At 55.1% G+C, this 19,210-nt stretch overlaps 1 protein-coding gene across 1 annotated transcript in view; it reads right to left on the reverse strand.

Moving 5' to 3' along the window:
* Positions 1-419: 419 nt before the first annotated feature.
* Positions 420-19,210, reverse strand: part of si:ch211-210g13.5 (inactive phospholipase C-like protein 2) — a 29,793-nt gene continuing 11,002 nt past the window's right edge. The window contains 6 exon segments of the mRNA XM_042343353.1: positions 420-640; positions 3,368-3,477; positions 5,694-5,769; positions 6,251-6,457; positions 7,073-9,051; positions 9,054-9,579. Of these exon segments, the coding sequence (XP_042199287.1) occupies positions 455-640; positions 3,368-3,477; positions 5,694-5,769; positions 6,251-6,457; positions 7,073-9,051; positions 9,054-9,579 (3,084 nt within the window). The 3' untranslated portion in view covers positions 420-454.

A 19,210-nucleotide genomic window follows, 5' to 3' on the forward strand; every position in this document is an offset into this window, starting at 1 on the left:
TGTGTGTGTGGTGTGTGAGTACGTGTGTGTGTGTGCGTGAGTATGTGTGTGTGTGTGTGGTGCACGTGAGTGGTCTGTCTGCGTCCATCCGTATGCATTTGAGTGTGGCTGTACTCTGGTACTTGCGTGCATGTGCATGTGCATGTGTCTGTGTGCGTGCGTGCGTGTATGCGTGGGCCTGGGGCCTGCGTTCGCGTACACATGCGTGTGCGGGCGCTCTTGTAGTTGCGTTCCCAGGTGCGCGTCCGGGTGCGGACGTGAGTATTTTCTGTATCCGCGTCTGGGGGCGTGTCTGCATTTGCGTGCGGACGCGGGTTGTGTGTGTCTGTATTACTATACAGCTCCCCTCCTCTCCTCCCCCCTCCTCTCCCCGCCCCTCCCCTCCTCTCCCTTCCCCTCCTCTCCCCTCCCCTCCCCTCCTCGGTCCCTCGTCACTGTGAGAGCTGGCGGGCGGTCAGTAGGAGCCGGTGTCACTTGTGCTCTCACTCTCAGGGATGGCGTCCAGGGCTGTCCGGGGTCTGAACAGGTCGGGAGACGCTGAGCCATTCTTACTGATCCCACACGACAGCGCTGTGTAGTGGATCTGCCTGATGTTGTCCAACGCCTCGCTCTTGGCTTGTTTCAGCAGATCCGCTTGTCCCTGCAACACGCAGCAAGAGAGAGAATGTGTGAGAGAGAGAGAGAGGGAGAGAGAGAGAGCACATTCAGAGAGGCAATTCGCAGACCGACGGCACGGACAATAGGAGCAGGAGTCGGCCATTCAGCCCTTCGAGCCTGTTCGGGCATTCTGGAAGATCGTGGGTGCATTTCCCTCCGAGGGGAGAGGGAAAGAGACGGAGACAGAGAGAGAAAGAGACAGAGACAGAGAGAGAGAGACAGAGAGAGATACAGAGAGAGAGAGAGAGAGAGAGAGACAGAGATACAGAGAGAGGTACAGAGAGAGAGAGACAGAGATACAGACAGACAGAGACAGAGACAGACAGACAGACAGACAGACAGACAAACAGACACAGACAGACAGACAGACAGACAGACACAGACAGACAGACAGACAGACAGACAGACAGACAGACAGACAGACAGACAGACAGACAGACAGACAGACAGACAGAGGCAAAACAGAAAGCACACAAGAAATTCTCAGCAATTTTCCTCTCGAAGCTCGACGGTGAGCGTCCACGCGCGTCAAAGACGGAATAAACACTACATCCTTTTCATCCCTCTTTATCCAATTAGTCTCCACTGAGTTCTCGCTCCGGGGCAGTAAGTGCCAAAAAAAAAAGAGAAGAACTTTCATTTTTATAGCTCCTTATCACATTAAAACGTCTGAAAGTGCTTCACTGTAATTACTATCAAGCTTTGCTCTGACTAGTTCTGCTGCCAAAAAAAAACCACACAGCCTTCTGCCCTCTCTCTCTCTCTCTCTCTCTCTCTCTCTCACAAGCAGCCGTCAAATGGGTTTGATGGATCTATCCGGTGGACAGTCAGGAGAGACCAGCAGCCATGTCAAATGGCGTCGCGGAGTCTTTGACGTCCGCCTGAATAATAATAATAATAATAATGTAATGATCCTTGCATTGGACACAGCGCCTTATGGCGTCTTCAAAACGGCAGGATTATTACTTTGTTATTACTACATACCCCGGTTGCATCACTCGGTGTGAGGACGTCGTTCCCCCCCCCCCCCCCCCCACCTCGGGTTTAGAACCAACGTGAGCCTTTTCCGCTCCGCAGGTGAGCGAGAGCGAACCTCCGATGGACCTGTTTTACAACCGGCTGCGAAGTCCGAAACCCCTGAGACCTTCAGTGTGACGTCTTACAGCTTTGGCGGTGGGAGATTCCGGGGCGGGGACGGGGGGACGGGGCGGGGGGGGGACAGGACACACACGCACACGCACACACACACACGCACACACACACACACACACACACACACACCAACCTCCCCACCTCCTCAAACCTGTAGAGTAGTAGTTAGAGCGCTCGCCCCACAGACAAGAGGACCCGGGTCGAGGCGAAATGTTGGGCAAGTGTCCTTACTCCACACACACACACTCACACGCACACGCACACACACACACACACACACACACGCACATGCGCGCACACGCACACGCACACGCACACACACACACACGCGCCTCTGCTTCCTCGAGCAGTAATTAGGAACCCGGTCGTTAGTCAATCGGAGGTTCGCTTTTCTTGGGGGGTAACAACCCCTCCAACAAAAACGACAACAATAATTTGGTCGTTCAGTCCACGGCCGTTTGTGTGTGTGTGTGTGTTTGTGTGTGAGAGAGTGTGTGTGAGTGTGTCTGAATGTTTGTGTGTGTGAGTGTGTGTGAGTGTGAGAGTGTGTGTGTGTGTGTGAGTGTGTGTGTGTGTGTGTGTGAGAGAGTGTGTGTGTGTGTGAGTGTGTGTGAGTGTGAGAGTGTGTGTGTGTGTGTGAGTGTGTGTGTGGAGTGACACTTTCAAGCAGGAACAAAGGTGCAATAGCTTAAAGAAGCCACAGAGAGGCAGCACACACACACGCGCGTACACACACACAGATAATAATAATAATAATAAATCCTCGCATTTGATATAGCGCTTTTCCCGTCGGGAGGACGTCCCAAAGCGCTTCACAGAACACACTGTAAAGTGAATTGACTGTATATTTGTGGGCGAACGCGGCAGCCAATTGCGCACAGCAATGTCCCACAAACAGTCATAGATTGAAAATGACCAATTTATTATTGCTTTTGTTTTGGAGGGACTATTATTGCGCACAGATATACACACACACTCATACGTATCCACACACACAGACACGCGCGCACACACACACAGACACACAGACACGCGCGCGCATACGTACACACACACGCACACACACAGACGCACACACACACACAGACACACACACACACATACACACGCGCACACACACACACAGACACACGCGCGCATACGTACACACACACGCACACACACACACAGACACACACACGCGCGCACACGCTGTAGCCCTTCCCCAAACTCTATAGCTGTACAAATCGACCCATTTACGCTCAGATGACCCGCCGGGATCTGAGCCACAAGGTTGACAGCGCCCAACGAAATAAAGAGTCGATCGCAGAATCTTGTCGAGACGCGTCTTATTTTCCTTTGGGCCTCAAAACGCACAGTCACTACACCCTTGCAGCGCGTCCCGCGAAGGGCTTCGAGCCGCCCGGAAGGGGTCGGATCGAACGCGAGGGTCGTTACTGCCGTTGGGACGTCCTCCGGCCGGAAAAGGGAGCTGCACGTTGGGCGCAACGGTTGGGGGGGGCGAGCGTGGGCGCCGAGCGATCACGCTACCGACTGCCCGGAATCGGGGGCCACTTGCCTTCAGTACGGTGATGTTCCACGCAAAGCTCTCAAAAGCTTTCTGCAGCTTCCGCCCTTTCAGCCCCTCCTTCGCTCCCATTCTGTGCAAATCTTCGTGGAAATCCAGACCTGCGACGGGAGGACCGAAAGAAAGAAACGAATCAAAACCCTCCACAGGAACGACCGGCAACGCGGCGGCGTCGGTCGGAGGCGGTTGAGAGGGCGAGAGGACCTGCGTTCGATTCCCTGTCAAAGCCACACATTGGGCAAGTTTCCTTACTCCGCACGCACACGCACAGACACACGCGCCCACGCACGCACACGCCTCGGTTAACCCAGCAGCGAGTTGGGACCCGGTTGTTAGTCGATCGGCGGATCGCTTTTCCGTTCCGGGGGTAATAACCCTTCCCACCCCGAAAAAAAAACCGGTCACTCCGTCCGCGACCGCCGCGCGCGATCGGCCGCCGCGTTTCGCCCGCGATAAACACGCGCGGTTCGATTCAGTTTAACGGCGTCGCCCCGTGAAGCGCTTTGGGACGCCTCGAAGACGCGGTCAGGCGCCCGGGTCAAACGAAAGGGGTTATGATCATTATTATTTCGGAAATTAAGCTTCAAGATACATTCTGGTGCCTCTCCGCTCCTTCCCCCCCCCTTCGTGTGAGAGGCCGATATACGTCTGGGTATTTGCTCAGGGTTTAGCGATCGAGAGACAGGACACACTGACAAGTGGATGACGGAATAAATCTCTGATTAAACATTTATACTTGGGTTCTAAGCAGAAGCAAATGCCCCAGTTTTGTACGCGATTATTTATAAGCTGCACTGATAAAAAAGCAGTCGACTAAGTTTAACGTTAAATATTAAAGGCAGCCACAAAGGTTTCCCTTTGTACATCACAACAGAGTTTTCTCTCTCTCTCTCTCTCTCTCTCTCTCGCTCTCTCTCGGGGGGTGGTGGGGGGGGGTGGGGGGGATCCGAGGCACCCTTCACAAAATATTCGGGGCCAACCAGTGCCAAGTGTATCAGGGGTTGAGTGTGCCGGTCTCGTGCCCGTCGGTAAGTGTGGCTTACAACACGCGCATCAGTTTCCACTCGGCACCTTTCAGCAGCCAAGTGAGCTCAGGGCTTAATCCTATCCGTCCGGCTGGACCGCAGCCAGCGAACAGCCCCGGAGGTCAAGGGCACCGTCCCATTCACCGCAGCCCGTCTCGGAGTCCATCGATTGCCTTCTTGGCCCGTTGGACGCGGCGAGACACACGAAATACACAGTACGCGCCACTCCGCAGTGCATCCCGCGAAGCGCTTTGAGACGTCCCGAAGGCGCGATAAGCCGCCGTGTCGAATGCCAGGGTTATTATTATTATTATTATTATTATTATTATTGCTCTTATCTGGGGATGCGGTACACAGTTTGGGACACGACATGTGCACGTGACCGCCAGGAGGGTGGGAGGGGAACGGAGTGGACCTTGGTTTGCTTTCCCCGAGCGATTCTTATGTTCTAAACTGGGAACTGCTGGAGGAGACTGTAACGAGGTCAAGGATATACAGCACTGACTTTGAAGGTTGTACGAAACCCCAGAGGCTCTGCTTGAAGGACCCACAAAAGGGCAGAAGCCCGAGGGAAATTTCCCTACTCCAGCACACGCGCACACGCGCGCGCACACGCACAAGCACACAAGCACACACGCGCGCACGCACACGCCTCTGTTGACTCAGCAGCCATTAGGAACCCGGTTGTCAATCGATCGCTCTTCCGGAGGTAATGATCCCTTCAAAAAATCCACGACTGTTTCGCGGGGGGAAGGGGAGGGGGGGGGAACGCTGCCGCGTTTCGCCCACGAAATACACCGTCGCGACACTCGACAGTAGATTCTGCGGAGCGCTTTGAGACGCCGCGAAGAGGTGATGAGGCGCCGCGTCAGACGCAACGGTAATTATTACTATTACTATTCGTAATAACTTTCGCGCACAATGCAACGTAATGAAGCCTAAGGGCCTAAACGACTTGATACGCGGTCTCTCCTTCCAACAGCGATGACCCGTGAGGCGAGTTGGAGACCGTCTTGACATTCGTAGCGCGTGATCCGAAACACGTGAGGATTATCATCGTTAATATTAATACCCCGGTTATCAAAATGATTCGAGCGCAAAAGCCCGACACTGAGAGCAGACCTCGCGAGAGAGTCTCTCTCTCTCTTTTTTTATGGCAAAGCTCAACAGAGTCAGGAGAAAGCGGAGGGCAGAGGAATGGAACCCGGGTCCTCTCGCTTTGCGAGGGGAGTGCATCTAACAGCACTCCACGGGTAAAGAGGGCGCGCGCTGCGGCCCGCGGCGTGACTCACCGGCCCTCTGCGCCTGCATTATCTTCACGTACACACCATCCGCAGAATCGATCAGCGTCTTACTCGCCTGCACCATCTGCGAAGGAAGACGAAGGACAAGAAAGAAATCCACGGACGACAAGACAAGACGAACCTCCTCAACTGTAGTGACTGGATTTTATTTCCACCCGTCTCGCACCCCTCCCCCCCACCCCCCGCCCGCCCCCCAGAATCCTGGCTAACACACAGTCACCACACACGATCCTGCAAAGCCCTTTTCAGGTGACGCGCGATAAGACGCCGCCAGTCGAACGCTAAAGGATTGCTGTCGGAACGGCGCTGATAACCTTTGCATTTGACGGAGCGCCTCATCGCGTCTTCGAGACGTCTCAAGAGCGCTTCACAGGAATATATACACATATATATATACGCTGTCAGGCGATTTTGACCGTATATTCTGTGGGCGCAAGTCTCACGGACGTCACTCCGCGGCACTTTACACTGTTTTTTTTGAGTTCCGAGGTTAATTGCCCCACCGGGGGTGGGGGGGTGGGGTATATTTACCGAACGTAACGTACCGTCTCGTACGCGGCCAAAACCTTCTTGAGGAGCTCGGGGACCGGTCCTTGGGCTTCCATGGAGGGGTACTCCTCGCTGAGGTCCACCGTCACCGACACGCCGTTGTCGCTGCCGTTCAGCAGCCAGGAGGACAGGGTCAGCACACACTGCTTCATGTTAGCCACAGGCGTCAGCCCGCACAGCTCCTTAAACGAAACCATGGCGTTCTGCGCGGAGCAGAGAGACGCGCGGCGTTAATCGAACGCTCCCCCGTAAAGCCCCTCCCCCACCCCCAACCCCCCGCAACCTCCGAGCCGCCCGTGGGCAGCAGCAGCTTCGCCCACAAACCGCGCGGCCGCTCCACTTGATCCCCGCGGAGCGCTTTGAGACGTCGCGATGACCTGATCCCGATCCTCTCGCCCCACAAAGCCCTCCGCGGCCTCGCCTCGCCCCACCCCACTTCCGCGAGGCCCCCTAACCCCCTCCCCCCCCCCCCCAACCCACCCGCTCGCTCCCTCCGCTCGGTCGGCTCCCGACCTACTCCGCGTCCCCCACCACACCCCCCCCCCCCCGAACCGACCCACCGGCCCCACCATTGGCGGGAGAGCCTTCAGCCACTCTGCCCCCAACCTCTGGAATTCCATCCCCCAATCACTCCGCCTCACCCCCTCCTTAGCCTCCTTCAAGTCCCGCCTCAAGACCCTCCTCTTCGACCTTGCCACCCCCCCTTCCCCTCCCCTCTCTTACCCCCCCTGACCCCAGACCCACGCGTCAACGAGAGCCACACAGATATATGTTGTTGTTGTTGAGGCAGCTGCTATTTGCTGCTATATGACGCTAACCTGGACGTTTTCCCGGAGGTCGGTGGCTTCCCTCAGGGGCTGAGCGGCGGCTCTACACGCCTCGTCGACGGCCTTGACGCCCACGGTCTTGGTGGCGGTGTACTCCCTGGCCCTCCTGCCCTTGCGCACGGAGAGGCCCCTCTTGTGGGGCTTGCCCCCTCCCCGGCGGTCGGTGATGGCCACGTGGACGAAGAGGGTGGCATGAGGCAGGACCTCCCCGCCCAGGGCCTGCAGGGGCAGGTGCCGGTAGCCGGGCTGCAGGCACTCGAAGGGCACGGTGTACTGACCGATGAACTCGTCCCCGATGTAATCGTCGTCCAGCACCATGAATCGCAGCACGGCAAGCTCGGGCAGGTTGATCTGGAACTCGAAGCTCTCGTCGAACACGGGACAGTCGCCGTTCTGCCCGTCCGTCCTGGTCCGCTGCTCGGCGCAGTCCGAGGGGATGCCGTGGATCTCCAGGCACACGTAAGGCTCCACCACGTCGCCCTTGGCGGCCGAGCCCTTGGGCTTCGGCAGGTGCTGCCCGCTGATCACCTTGATGTGCAGAAGCTGGGCCGAGACGCCCGGCAGCGAGTCCTTGGCGTTGGCGCTGAAGTAGGACACCTCGGCCCTCATGATGGCCGGCCGCAGGACGTAGCCGCAGTTTCCGTTCTGCTGGAACCACCCGGCGTTGAGGTCCATCATCAGCCCAGGGGTCTCCTGGTTCATGGACACCATCTGGCACCCACACTTCCAATAGTCCTGGGGGTTCACGTTGCTGGCGTCTATCCTCATGGGGCTGGGGTACACCCTGGACAGGAACCTCTTGTTGTAGTTGACCAGGTCCTCGGGCAACTCGTTGGCGAACTTGCTGGCCAGCACCTCGTCAAACGAGCAGGTCTCCCAGTATTTCTGGCCGCGTTTCGAAGCCTCGAAGCCCCGGAACCGTGTCGAGTGGCACAGGCTGACCAGGTCGGAGAGCTCCCTGCGCAGACGCAGCTTCCGGTCGGGCGTCTCTCCCGACTCGCCCTCCCTCTCCCCCTCCCCCATCATCGTCCTCATCCTCCGGCACATCTCCGCGCCTTCCTCTTCGTCCGAGATTTCGGCCTCGGAGTCGGGGCAGTCCCCAGGAAGCTTGAGAGCTTTCAGGAGAATCTTGCCCTTCAGCTTGTCCGGCGACGGGAGGTAATTCTCGTCCGGGGCTGGGGGCTCGGTGTGAAGTCTACCCCCCAGGATTTTTTTGAGGTGCTGAGCCATGACCCTCTGCTGTTTGGCCGAGCAGTGGGTGACCAGGCAGAGAATGAGCGGGTAATCGGAAGCCACGAAGGCGTGCTGGTTGATGGCTTCGATGACGCTTCCGAAGGCCAACTGTCCCACGGTGGAACGGCCCATGTATATCACGGGCTCGTTGCCCGGTCCGTCCCAGACCACCAGCTCCAAGCTTCGGCAGCCCGACCTCAGGGCGCGCACGTAACCACTGATATCCGAGGACCCCCAGAAGTGGTCTTCCGAGAGGCAGGCGTTGTGGGAGGCGTTGATGAAGTAGTGGGACAGAGGCTGGGACATGTCCTGACACACGCTCCTGTGCTGGGGGTCGAAGACGTGGCAGTCGGGGGAGAGGAGGTAGTTGGTGAAGCCGTCGATACAGAGGAAGCCCCTCTCCCGACCTTCCTCCGAGAGCTCGTACTTGCGGATGATGTCCAGGCAGGTCTCCTCCAGGACGCCCTCCAAGCCTTGCTCCGTCTCCACGAACAGCACCAGGTCCTTGCAGTCCAAGTACTCCTTGTTGCTGGAGAACTGCACCAGCAGGAAGTAGATCTCGGGCCGAGTGCACAGCTCGCAGTAGGCTTCCGTGAAGGCCGCCAGGCTGACCTCGCTGCCTGGTTTGTCCATGGCCTTCAGGAGCTCCTTGAACTTGAGCTCGATCTTGGTGGCCTTGGTCCCTCCGCTCAGGCTCTGGACCAGCTGCACCGCCCGGGCCAGAGGGAGCCCGTCTGCCCCTCGCCCACCGCTTGCCGAAACACCGTCTCCAGCCACGAGGTGCGGAGGCTGGTCTGCTCTGCTCGGTCCATCATCTGGTCCAGAGTGTGCTTGCCGTAGGACACCAGGTACCTCAGCCCCATCACCCAGGTGTTGACCGTGTCGGCCGAGCCAGCCACCAGGTCCAACGACTCATAGTTCTCCCCGTAGATAACGGAGAAGGCGCACTCCTCCGCAAACTGCTCGGAGATCCCGTTGCTGCGGAGGACGGGAGTCTTCTTGCCCAGGCGCACCTCCTTGATGGACTTGATGTCGATCTTGGCCTTGTCGGAGTCTTTCTTGGACGGTTCCCAGCGCAGGGCCCTGAGGTCGGAGTCCAGGAGGAAGTAGCGGTTGTAGACCCGGGAGTTAGACCGGACCTTCTTCATGGCGCAGCCCTCCAGCATGACGGAGATGCAGGCTGCCGTGCTGCTGATCTTCCGGTCGCTGGGCATGCTGCTGAAGGACACCGTCTTCTTCCGCTGCCGACGTTGGCGGGCGCCGTCCTGGCGGGAGGAATCGAGGAGAGGGGGAAAGTGAGCGTCTGCGCCAAACGTCGGCAAAAACTTTGCCTACAAATTGAGCGACCCTATTATTATTATTATTATTATTATTATTATTATACCAATGCCAAGGTAGACAGAAAGAGAGAGAGGGGGAGCGCGACGGAAGGGTTACGGAGGGTAGAGAAAGAGAGAGAGAGAGAGAGAGAGAGAGGGGGGGGGGAGTTCCAGAGGTTGGGGAGAGGAACTGACGTCGGCATTGCTGGTAACAATGTGCCATTGTAAGCCCACCATCTGTTTTCCTGTCCAACCTCCCGGTCTTCCTCTATCTTTAAGAACAGAATCCGTGCCTGTGCGAGATGACTTCCTGGCAAAGCCATCTGTAGCCCTTTCCTACCCCCCCCCCACCCCCCACCCCCCACCCCCCAACACAGCCTCCTTTAGATGGAGCTAAAGATAAGCTTACCTCCAGGTTACTTGAGGTGAGATGTCAAGCTCACATCCTATTACCCGGGAGGACGGCGGGATTATGTTTGTATTTAGAGGTATTTATTTAGGGTTCACCGTAATCAAGGACTTCAGGTAACAATCAGCCCGGAAAGTCACATCGGGGTCTGAGAGAATAATCCTGAAGACCTACCCTGGGATTTGAGATGGCCACTCCAGCATTGGAACGTCTCAAAAAGGGTGGGAGCCCAAACGGGAGGGCAGATGGGGTAGGAGAGGGGAGACGAAGGGCGGGGGGGGGAGAGGAGGGGCGGGGAGGGGAGAGCAGGGGTGGGGGGGAGAGGAGGGGAGGGGAGAGGAGGGGTGGGGAGGGGTGGGGAGGGGAGAGGAGGGGCAGGGAGGGGAGAGGAGGGGCGGGGAGGGGAGAGGAGGGGCGGGGAGGGGAGAGGAGGGGAGAGCAGGGGTGGGGAGGAGAGAGGCATCTGTTACTTTGCCAGAGATACCATCTGCTGTTCCCCGTCAACCGGTTCAAGTGGCCATCAAAAATCCCGGGACGCTTTTCGAAGGCAGATGCTTCTCTCTCTCTCTCTCTCTCTCCCTCTCTCCCACTGTCCTGGCTGACAACCTCCCCCAAATCAAACCGGTCGCTCAATCCACCACGGCTGTTTGCCCGACGCCGCCGGGCGCGATCCCGCAGCCGTGTTCGCCGACAAACACACAGTGTCTCCGCTTGGCAGCAAATATCCTGCGAGGCGCTTCGAGACGTCCTTCCGAGGTGATCAGACGCTCCATCAAATGCAAGGATCATCATTATTATTATTATTATTATTATTATTATTGATTGATTATTATGAACGGAAGGCATCTCCAACAATCCTGTAGCTCAGTGGTTAGAGCACTCGCTTTGCAAGTGAGAGACGTGGGTTCAATTCCAGGCAGAGGGCGAAACCTCGGGCAAGTTTCCTTACTCCACACAGAGCCTAATAATAATCCCTCCAAAACCAAAAACAATAATAAATTGGTCATTTTCAATCTACGACACTTTGTGGGACATTGCTGTGCACAATTGGCTGCCGCGTTCGCCCACAAATATACAGTCAATTCACTTTACAGTGTGTTCTGTGAAGCGCTTTGGGACGTCCTCCCGACGTGAAAAGCGCTATATCAAATGCAAGGATTATTATTATTATTATTATTATTATTATTATTATTATTATTATTATTATTATTAATCCAGCGTTTCTGGCCCCATCCACTCAACCCACACTGCGTTAGAACGTCAGTCTGGATCAGGAAAAAAAACAGTCCGGTCGGGATGAGAGTACGGGCATCTTTTTTGACGACGTTCAGCCCCTCACGAACAAAATTAAAAATAGAATCCTTTTGCCACTGAACGCGAGCCGAGGGGACGCTCCACAGCAACGCCTCCCGCAGCGGTCAAGAGAACACTGCCGGGAGGAGGGAATTAAAAACTCGCGCGTCCGCCTTTATATAAATAGATGTGCAACGGTAGCATTGAAAAGCGTGACTCCAGCAGATTTGTTCGAGGTGCGCTTCGGGTTCGGGTGCCCCAGATCTGAGCGCGGTTGAGAGTCCTGCAGCTCGCGGCGGTTAAGAGCGCTCGTTTCGCCAGCGAGAGGGGCGAAACACCGGGCAAGTTCCCTTACTCCACGCCCACGCCTCCGCGTGCCTGGCGGCAAGCCGGAACCCGGCTGTTAGTCGGTCGACTGGCGAATTTGGTGGCGATCCCCTTAAAAAAAAAAAAATTGGCTAATTCAATCCCCGGCTGTTTGCGGGGGGGACGCTGCCGCGTTTCACCAACGAGGTATACAATCAATGACCACTTTGCAGTGTACATCAAATGCTCGGATTGTTGTTGATTATCGTTGTCCCCTCTCAGCTCAGGGTTAACGCTGCAAACCAAAGCCCTAACGGTTGGTGCGGTCCCAGCCGGACAAGCAACGGGGAGCGTCCCAGACAGTGACAAGCGATGTCCTTGGCTATCGCTAGCCTAACAACAACGACAACAACAACAAATCTTGTCACGCAGCACCTGCCTTTCACGTCGGGAGGACGTCCCAAGGCTCTGTACCTGAGCTGAGGGTTGGAATCAGGAGGGGGTGGAGGGCAGGGAGGGTGGTAGGGGTAAGGAGGGTGACCCGAAGCACAGCCGAAGAGGAGGGTCTTGAGGCGGACCTTGAAGGAGGCAATTAGGGGAGGGGGTGGGGTGGTGTGAGAGGCGGAGGGACTGTGGGATGGAGTTCCAAAGGGTGGGGTGGGGGGTGGCCGAGGGGCTGAAGAGATGAGGAAGGGGCCGACGGGGGGGGGGAGGGAAGAGAGTTTGGGAGCAGAACAAAGGAGAAACGAAGACTGGAAGAAAAAATACAGAAAGTAGGCCAACTCCGGCAAAATAGGGACTTGGGTCAGGTTCACTGCTACCAATCTGCTGGTGGAAGCCGAGGTTAGTGGAGGCAAACAGCCACACCCTCACCTAAGACAGCCTCGCCCGCCAACAACAACCACGGGCACACTGATCGCTCACTCCGCGCCATCTTGCGAGACCTTCGACCCACACGCAGAACCACACGGCAAGAGGTAGGGCCGGGTCACCAACTCCCTCCGTTTCATCTGACCCCACCCGCTCCCTCCCTCCCTCCAATAACTCGCACCATGTTGTGATGGCATCTTCCCCGAAGGGAAACCCCCAAAACTATCGCTAATGGCCCCCGCCCCCCCAACCACCCGCGCGCCCACCACCGCACAGGGCATCCGGCCCTCGACAGCCTAAAGGTTGGACCCACCCCCTCCGTTGCAGCAATGATAAGACAGCGATTGACAGAGAGAGAGGAAACTCCACCTCAGTCAGTGACTGCACAGAGACCTTGACTCATCACGTCACACACACGCACACAGCATACAGCACACACACACACACACACACGCACGCACGTACGCACGCACGCACACGCACACACTCTTCCTGAACAAGGGTATTTGTAGCAACATGTCGTCAGAGAACAGAAATATTTCAGCCGATGCTTCAGGATATCGAGAGGAGGTGAAAGGGAAAAACAACAGATCTTCACGCCCGGCTCAGTCTCTCGCCCTCTCGCCTCCGCCTCAGGAGGACGTGGGTTCAAGCCCCGTGTGTGGACTTTGAGATCACTAGGACTGGGCTGAGACACAACGAGGGTGGGGTGGGGGCGGGGGCAAGGGGTGGGGTGGGGGGGCAAGGGGTGGGGTGGGGAGGTGGGGGGGAGCCTGTATTGTTGGAGGCACTGTCCTTGGGATGAGCCATTAAACTGAAGTCTCCGTCTGTGCCCTGTTCAGGTGGACTTTAAGGAGGGTAGGAGTGGGTGGGGGGGGGTAGGAGGGTGACCAAAGTCACGGTAGAAGAGGAAAGTCTTGAGACGGGTCTTGGAGGAGGAGGCGAGGGAGGGAGGGACGGACGGACGGAGGGAGGGAGGGAGGGAGGGAGGGACTGAGGGAGGGAGGGAGGGAGGGAGGGAGGGGAGATAGGACGTGGAGATAGACGCGAAAGCGACCGTAAGGCAAAGAGACCAACAAACTAAACCGGGAGAGAAACACTGAGCTCAGATTTGGCTCCGTGTCTCCGCAGGTTAACCCAACGCTCCAGTGTGAGGTTGGCGGGTGGGGGGGTGGGGGTTGGGAGACCCGTCTCGAGACCTTCCTCCTCCTTTTTCGACCGTAACTTCGGCCGCCCTCCTAAACTCTACCCCCCCCCCCCACCCCCATCCCCCCCTTTCCGATCCCAACCACCAAGTGGCCCGGATGCGCACAGCAACGCCCCCACGAGAAAATCGGGGATGGAGTGACCAATTTATCGCGTCGTTGTGCTTTTTTTGGAAGGGATTATCACCCTTCTTATTGCCGAGGCACGTCGAGGCTTATGAATTAGTTATGGCTAAGAATTCTCCATCCCCCCCCTTTTCCCCCCCTTACCCATCACCCCCCACCCCCCCACCACCACTCCAGGCCCTCCCCCCAATTTCTTGAGCTCAGTGCAAGTGGGGTTATTGCCGCGCAGTAGTACATGGTCACACACGGGAGCGATCGGCCGGCCATTCGCCCCCCCGTCTCCCCCCCCCCCCCCCCCTCCTCCCTGGCCACATCTGGCCCAAGAGAACACGAGCTGCAAATCCCAAATCAACTGGAAACAGAGCATCGCTGTTCCCAACCGCGCTCACACCCACTGGACACTCTCCCCACCACCACCTCCTCCCCCCACCCCCACACCACACACACACACACACACATGGTCCCCTTCGCCCCCCCCCCCCACCACCTACACACCCACCCACCCACACACATCATCCCTTCCCACCCACCCACACACACACAATCTGCCTATATTGTCACATCAAAGATATTTTGTCGTTACTCTCTCTCTCGTCATCGCGGGCATTAAAGCTTGTGACCTGCGATGTGTTATTAACACCCGTGTTGACTATCACCGAGAAATATATCGTAGAAACCGCAGCGCAGGAAGCTTCTGCTGGTGCTACCTCCTCCGTTGGAGTGATCTACTCGAATCCCATTCCCCCTGCGCCCTCTTACACTGTTCCTCTTCAGAATTGCACCCTCTTAAATGACGTTACGCACCTTTCATCCTTCGAGTGTTTATCTAATTCCTTTTAAACCACGCAATTGACTGAGCTCCACGAGGCACTTGTGCCAACACGTCCCATCTCCTAAACAACCCTCTTCTCGATCGAAACCCAAACACATAAACGCATAAAACTCCTACTTTCCGCTCCCAACAATAATAATTATCATCATTTTCGGGTTACGTCGCCCTTGTTGATTCCCCGACCAGTGAGTGAATCTTCTCGCTGTTTATCTCGCTCTCACCATTAATTTCCTCTGTTAGAGTGGGAAGACAACGAGCCAGCGATTGGCGTTATCCCAGGTTGCTCTGGAATGTGCCACGAGGGAAGCTCGCAGATCGACTCTTCCTCTCTCCCTGTCCCTCGATGAAGATTAAAGTTTCCACGTGACACTTCCTGGAGCTCGGCAGTTGGAGCGCTCGCCTCGCAAGCGAGAGGACCCGGGCAGGGAGAAACCTTAGGCAAGTTCCCTTACTCCACGCGTCTCTGTTAACCCACCAGTAAATAGCAACCCAGGTGTTAGTCGATTAGTGGATCGCTTTTTCAGAGCTACTAATTCCTTTTCGGAAGCAAATAATAAATTGGGTCATCCAATCCACGCCAATGGATTGCTTCCAGAATTGTGTCACTCGTAACCTCACACCCTCAGTAAAACATCAGCCGTGCTACAACAGGACTTCGGTATGAGACGGAGAGGGATTTGCATCTGTTGTTGCCCCGGGTTCGATTGCAAATGAGTTGGATTTCTTTTTTTGGGGGGGGGGAATAAAATCACGGGGATGCAGTGCAGAGTTTGGGGCCGCAACGTGCGCCAGCGACTGCCGGGATGGCGGAAGGCCAAACGGACGGACGTTGGTAAGCGAATTCTTATGCTCGTAGCTGAGGACGGGTTGCAAGGAACACAGCTCTCCCCACCCACCCACCCACCCACCCACCCCCCCACCCATAAAATTGCTCCCACAGGACACGGCTGCTGCGCCCACCAAATCCACAGTCACTACACTTTAACGCCACAACAACAACAACTTGCATCTATATTGCCCCCCCCCCTTCGTGCAGGGGTCGGGGTCCCAGAGCACTCGACGGCGCCAATCGTTCTGTGTGACGCTGTAATAAATGCGAGGATTATTTATTGTGGCGGATCTTTATTACAATAAGTAATATCGATTATTATTGAGATTAATACGCGGCACAGATCGGTCGTCACGCGCAGCGAGGCTGGTGGCTCTGTACTGACCTGGTCACTTCCTGCAGTTCAAATTCTAAAATCAATGGGGGGAAGTGGTTCAGATGAATAACTGGCAACCGATCGACAGAAAAGAAAACAAGGAAAAGTCTCTAATAATAATAATAATAATAATAATCCTTGCATTTGATATAGCGCTTTTCACATCGGGAGGACGTCCCAAAGCGCTTCACAGAACACACTGTAAAGTGAATTGACTGTATATTTGTGGGCGAACGCGGCAGCCAATTGCGCACAGCGATGTCCCACAAACAGTCGTAGATTGAAAAATGACCAATTTATTATTGTTGTTGGTTTTGGAGGGATTATTATTAGGCTCTGTGTGGAGTAAGGAAACTTGCCCGAGGTTTCGCCCTCTGCCTGGGATTGAACTCAGGTCTCTCACTTGCAAAGCGAGTGCTCTAACCACTGAGCTACAGGACTCCACATAGAGCGAAGGAGTCTCTCCTTCATGGGAGAGAGCCCCGGTTCCTCGTGGATGGATTAACAGCTCAGCTCCTATCAGAGATGCCAATACCCCAATAATAATAATAATAATAACAATAATAATCCTTGCATTTGGTCCGGTAGGTTTGCTAATAGCTTTCAAAAGGGAATTGAATAGGTACCTCGAAAAGGAACAATTTGCAGGGCTATTGGGGTAAGATCGGGGGGGGGGGGGGAGTGGGACTTTAGTCGATGGCTCTTTCAAAGGCACGATGGGCCGAATGGCCTCCTTCTGTGCTGTAAGATTCTTCGATTCCATAAGATATCTCTGGGTCTCATTTCTGTCCTTCAGAAAGACCTGAAGTTGCTGAACCCGGTTTACATTCAGTTTTGTTCTGACTGCAAATCGCTCGAGGGAAGCAGAGACAACTCTGCATCCATGGGAATTAAGGAACCGGAAAAGATCTGAGCCCACCCCTCTTGCTTCCGTTTCCCATTCCTCCCCCCCCCCCCCCCCCGCCACCACCACCACCACCATCACTCTTTACACACAAGCAAACGAGCGAGAGAGAGAGAGAGAGAGAGAGGAGAGAGAAGTGATCTGACTTGGATGCTGTGTCAGCACCACGACGGGTTTCCACATCCGCCCGACCAAATAATCCTTATCACGTTCGTCGAGACGCCTCAAAGCGCTTCACAGGACGCACCGTGAAGCGGAGTGACTGCGTATTTTGCAGGCGAAACGCGGCGGCCGATCGCGCACGGCGACGTCCCCCACAAACCGTCGTGGATCGAGTGAATGACCACAAGTTTTTTTGGGGTGAAGCAGGGAGGGATTATGTCCCCTGGAAAGCGATCCACCGATCGACCAACAACCAGGTTCCTACTTACTGTTGGATAAACAGAGACCACACGCCAGAGAGAGAGAGACAAACAGCGTCCGGGGGTCATGAATGTAATTTGTGTCCTCTTCCGCACTATTAACACCTCTTCTCTCCAGTTTTGTTTCAACCCACACACCCCCAATGTTTTGTTTTACGTCCCTATCATCTCTTTAACCCCATCAACTAACACGTTCTCTCTCCTTGGTCTTCNTTTTTGCCTTCCTTGTCCTGCCTCCCCCTCTCAACTCGTCCTTAGAAGCCTCTCTCTCCCTCCCTCCCCGACACGCTCTGTCGAAGGGTCGTGGAACGAGGGGAGAGAGGGGAGGTATGGAGGTAAGAAATCAGCCAACGTCAATCGCCGCGTCACAGGCAACTGATGACGAAGGAAAGGTGATGTGAACGTGTTTTTTTGGCACATATCTCTTCTCCGAGACTTAATAATCCGCGCATTTGATATAGCGCTTTTCACGTCGGGAGGACGTCCCAAAGCGCTTCACAGAACACACTGTAAAGTGAATTGACTGTATATTTGTGGGCGGACGCGGCGGCCAATTGCGCACAGCAATGTCCCACAAAGTGTCGTAGATTGAAAGTGACCAATTTATTATTGTTTTTTTTTTGAGGGATTATTATTAATTGTGACGAGCAATTAGAATTTTATGCACAACGTTACTGCAGCCTCTGCAACAGGGAACATCAAAGCCCTACTGTCACACGTAGACTCTCTCTCTCTCTCCCCCCCACACCCGCCCAACTTCCTCTCTCAACCGCTTCCAGCTCCTGAGCATCAAATATACATGAAGTGCTTTTAACGTTGGCTCAAGTCTTGCCACACACGCACGCACGCACTCTTCTCCAACCCACCCACCCCCACCACCCAAAAAAAAAAAAAAAAAAAAATCCTCACGGACGAATTCTCAAAGCGGCGTCACGTGAAACACTGTCTCGCGCGTTCGTAAGCGCTGATTCACGGACAGACGGGGCTGCCTTATGAACGCCAGGTCTCGTGATATCGTCATCGATTCACCACCGATCGCTTTGGACACAATTGAATCACGGTCGCGATTCGCTGCTGCAGGGGAAAGGATGAAAATAACAACAACAATAATAATAATGATGATGACGACGACGACGACGATGATGAGCGCGCGGAAAGCCGTAACCAAATCAAGGGATTCGGATGATATTAAAAACCGCAAGAGGAAAAGCTGGTGCAATTTATCAGTATCTCTGATGGAAAGCTTTGATTGCAGAGGATGGAGACAGAGATAAAGACTCAGTAATTTGCGCGGCTCCCTTCGTCTCCTGTCGTAAAAGAAACCGATCCCTCTACAGACCGGGACGAGTGGCCCACAATCTCGTTAGTACATAACATAGTAATAATCCTTGCAATTTGATGCAGCGCTTTTCGCGTCTTCTCAAAGGGCTTCACAGAAGAGACCGTAAAGTGAATCGACCGCATGTTTGTGGGCGAAACCCGGCAGCCGATTGCACACAGCAGCGTTCCCCCCCCCACCCACCACAAACAGCCGTGGATTGAAAATGACCAATTTATTATTGTTTTTGTTTTTTGGAGGGTTATTATCAGGTGTGCGGAGTAACGAAACTTGCCCAAGGTTTCGCCCTCTGCCTGGAATTGAACCCAGGTGTCTCGCTTGCTTGCATTTCAATCCACTGCTGTTTGTGGGGGGGGGGGGGGGACTCTGCTGTGCGCAATTGGCCGCCGCGTTTCGCCCACAAAACATACAGTCAATTCACTTTACAGTGCGTTCCGCGAAGCGTTTCGTTCTGAGAGGTCTCTCGAGGATGTGATAAGGCCCTGTATCAAATGGCGAAGATTATTATTATTAATATTATTATTATTATTATTATTATTATCTCCGATTACCAGCTCGACTGAAGAAGTGGAGCACGGGTACTGAACGGTTAACCCGATGGATTTAAACGCAAAGGTCTACATGCAAAGCACCATCAGTCTCCTCAGACATCAAAGCCAAATCACC

Source organism: Callorhinchus milii, unplaced genomic scaffold (assembly GCF_018977255.1).
Source record: "Callorhinchus milii isolate IMCB2004 unplaced genomic scaffold, IMCB_Cmil_1.0 Scaffold23, whole genome shotgun sequence".
In the NCBI taxonomy this organism is placed as follows: Eukaryota; Metazoa; Chordata; class Chondrichthyes; order Chimaeriformes; family Callorhinchidae; genus Callorhinchus; species Callorhinchus milii.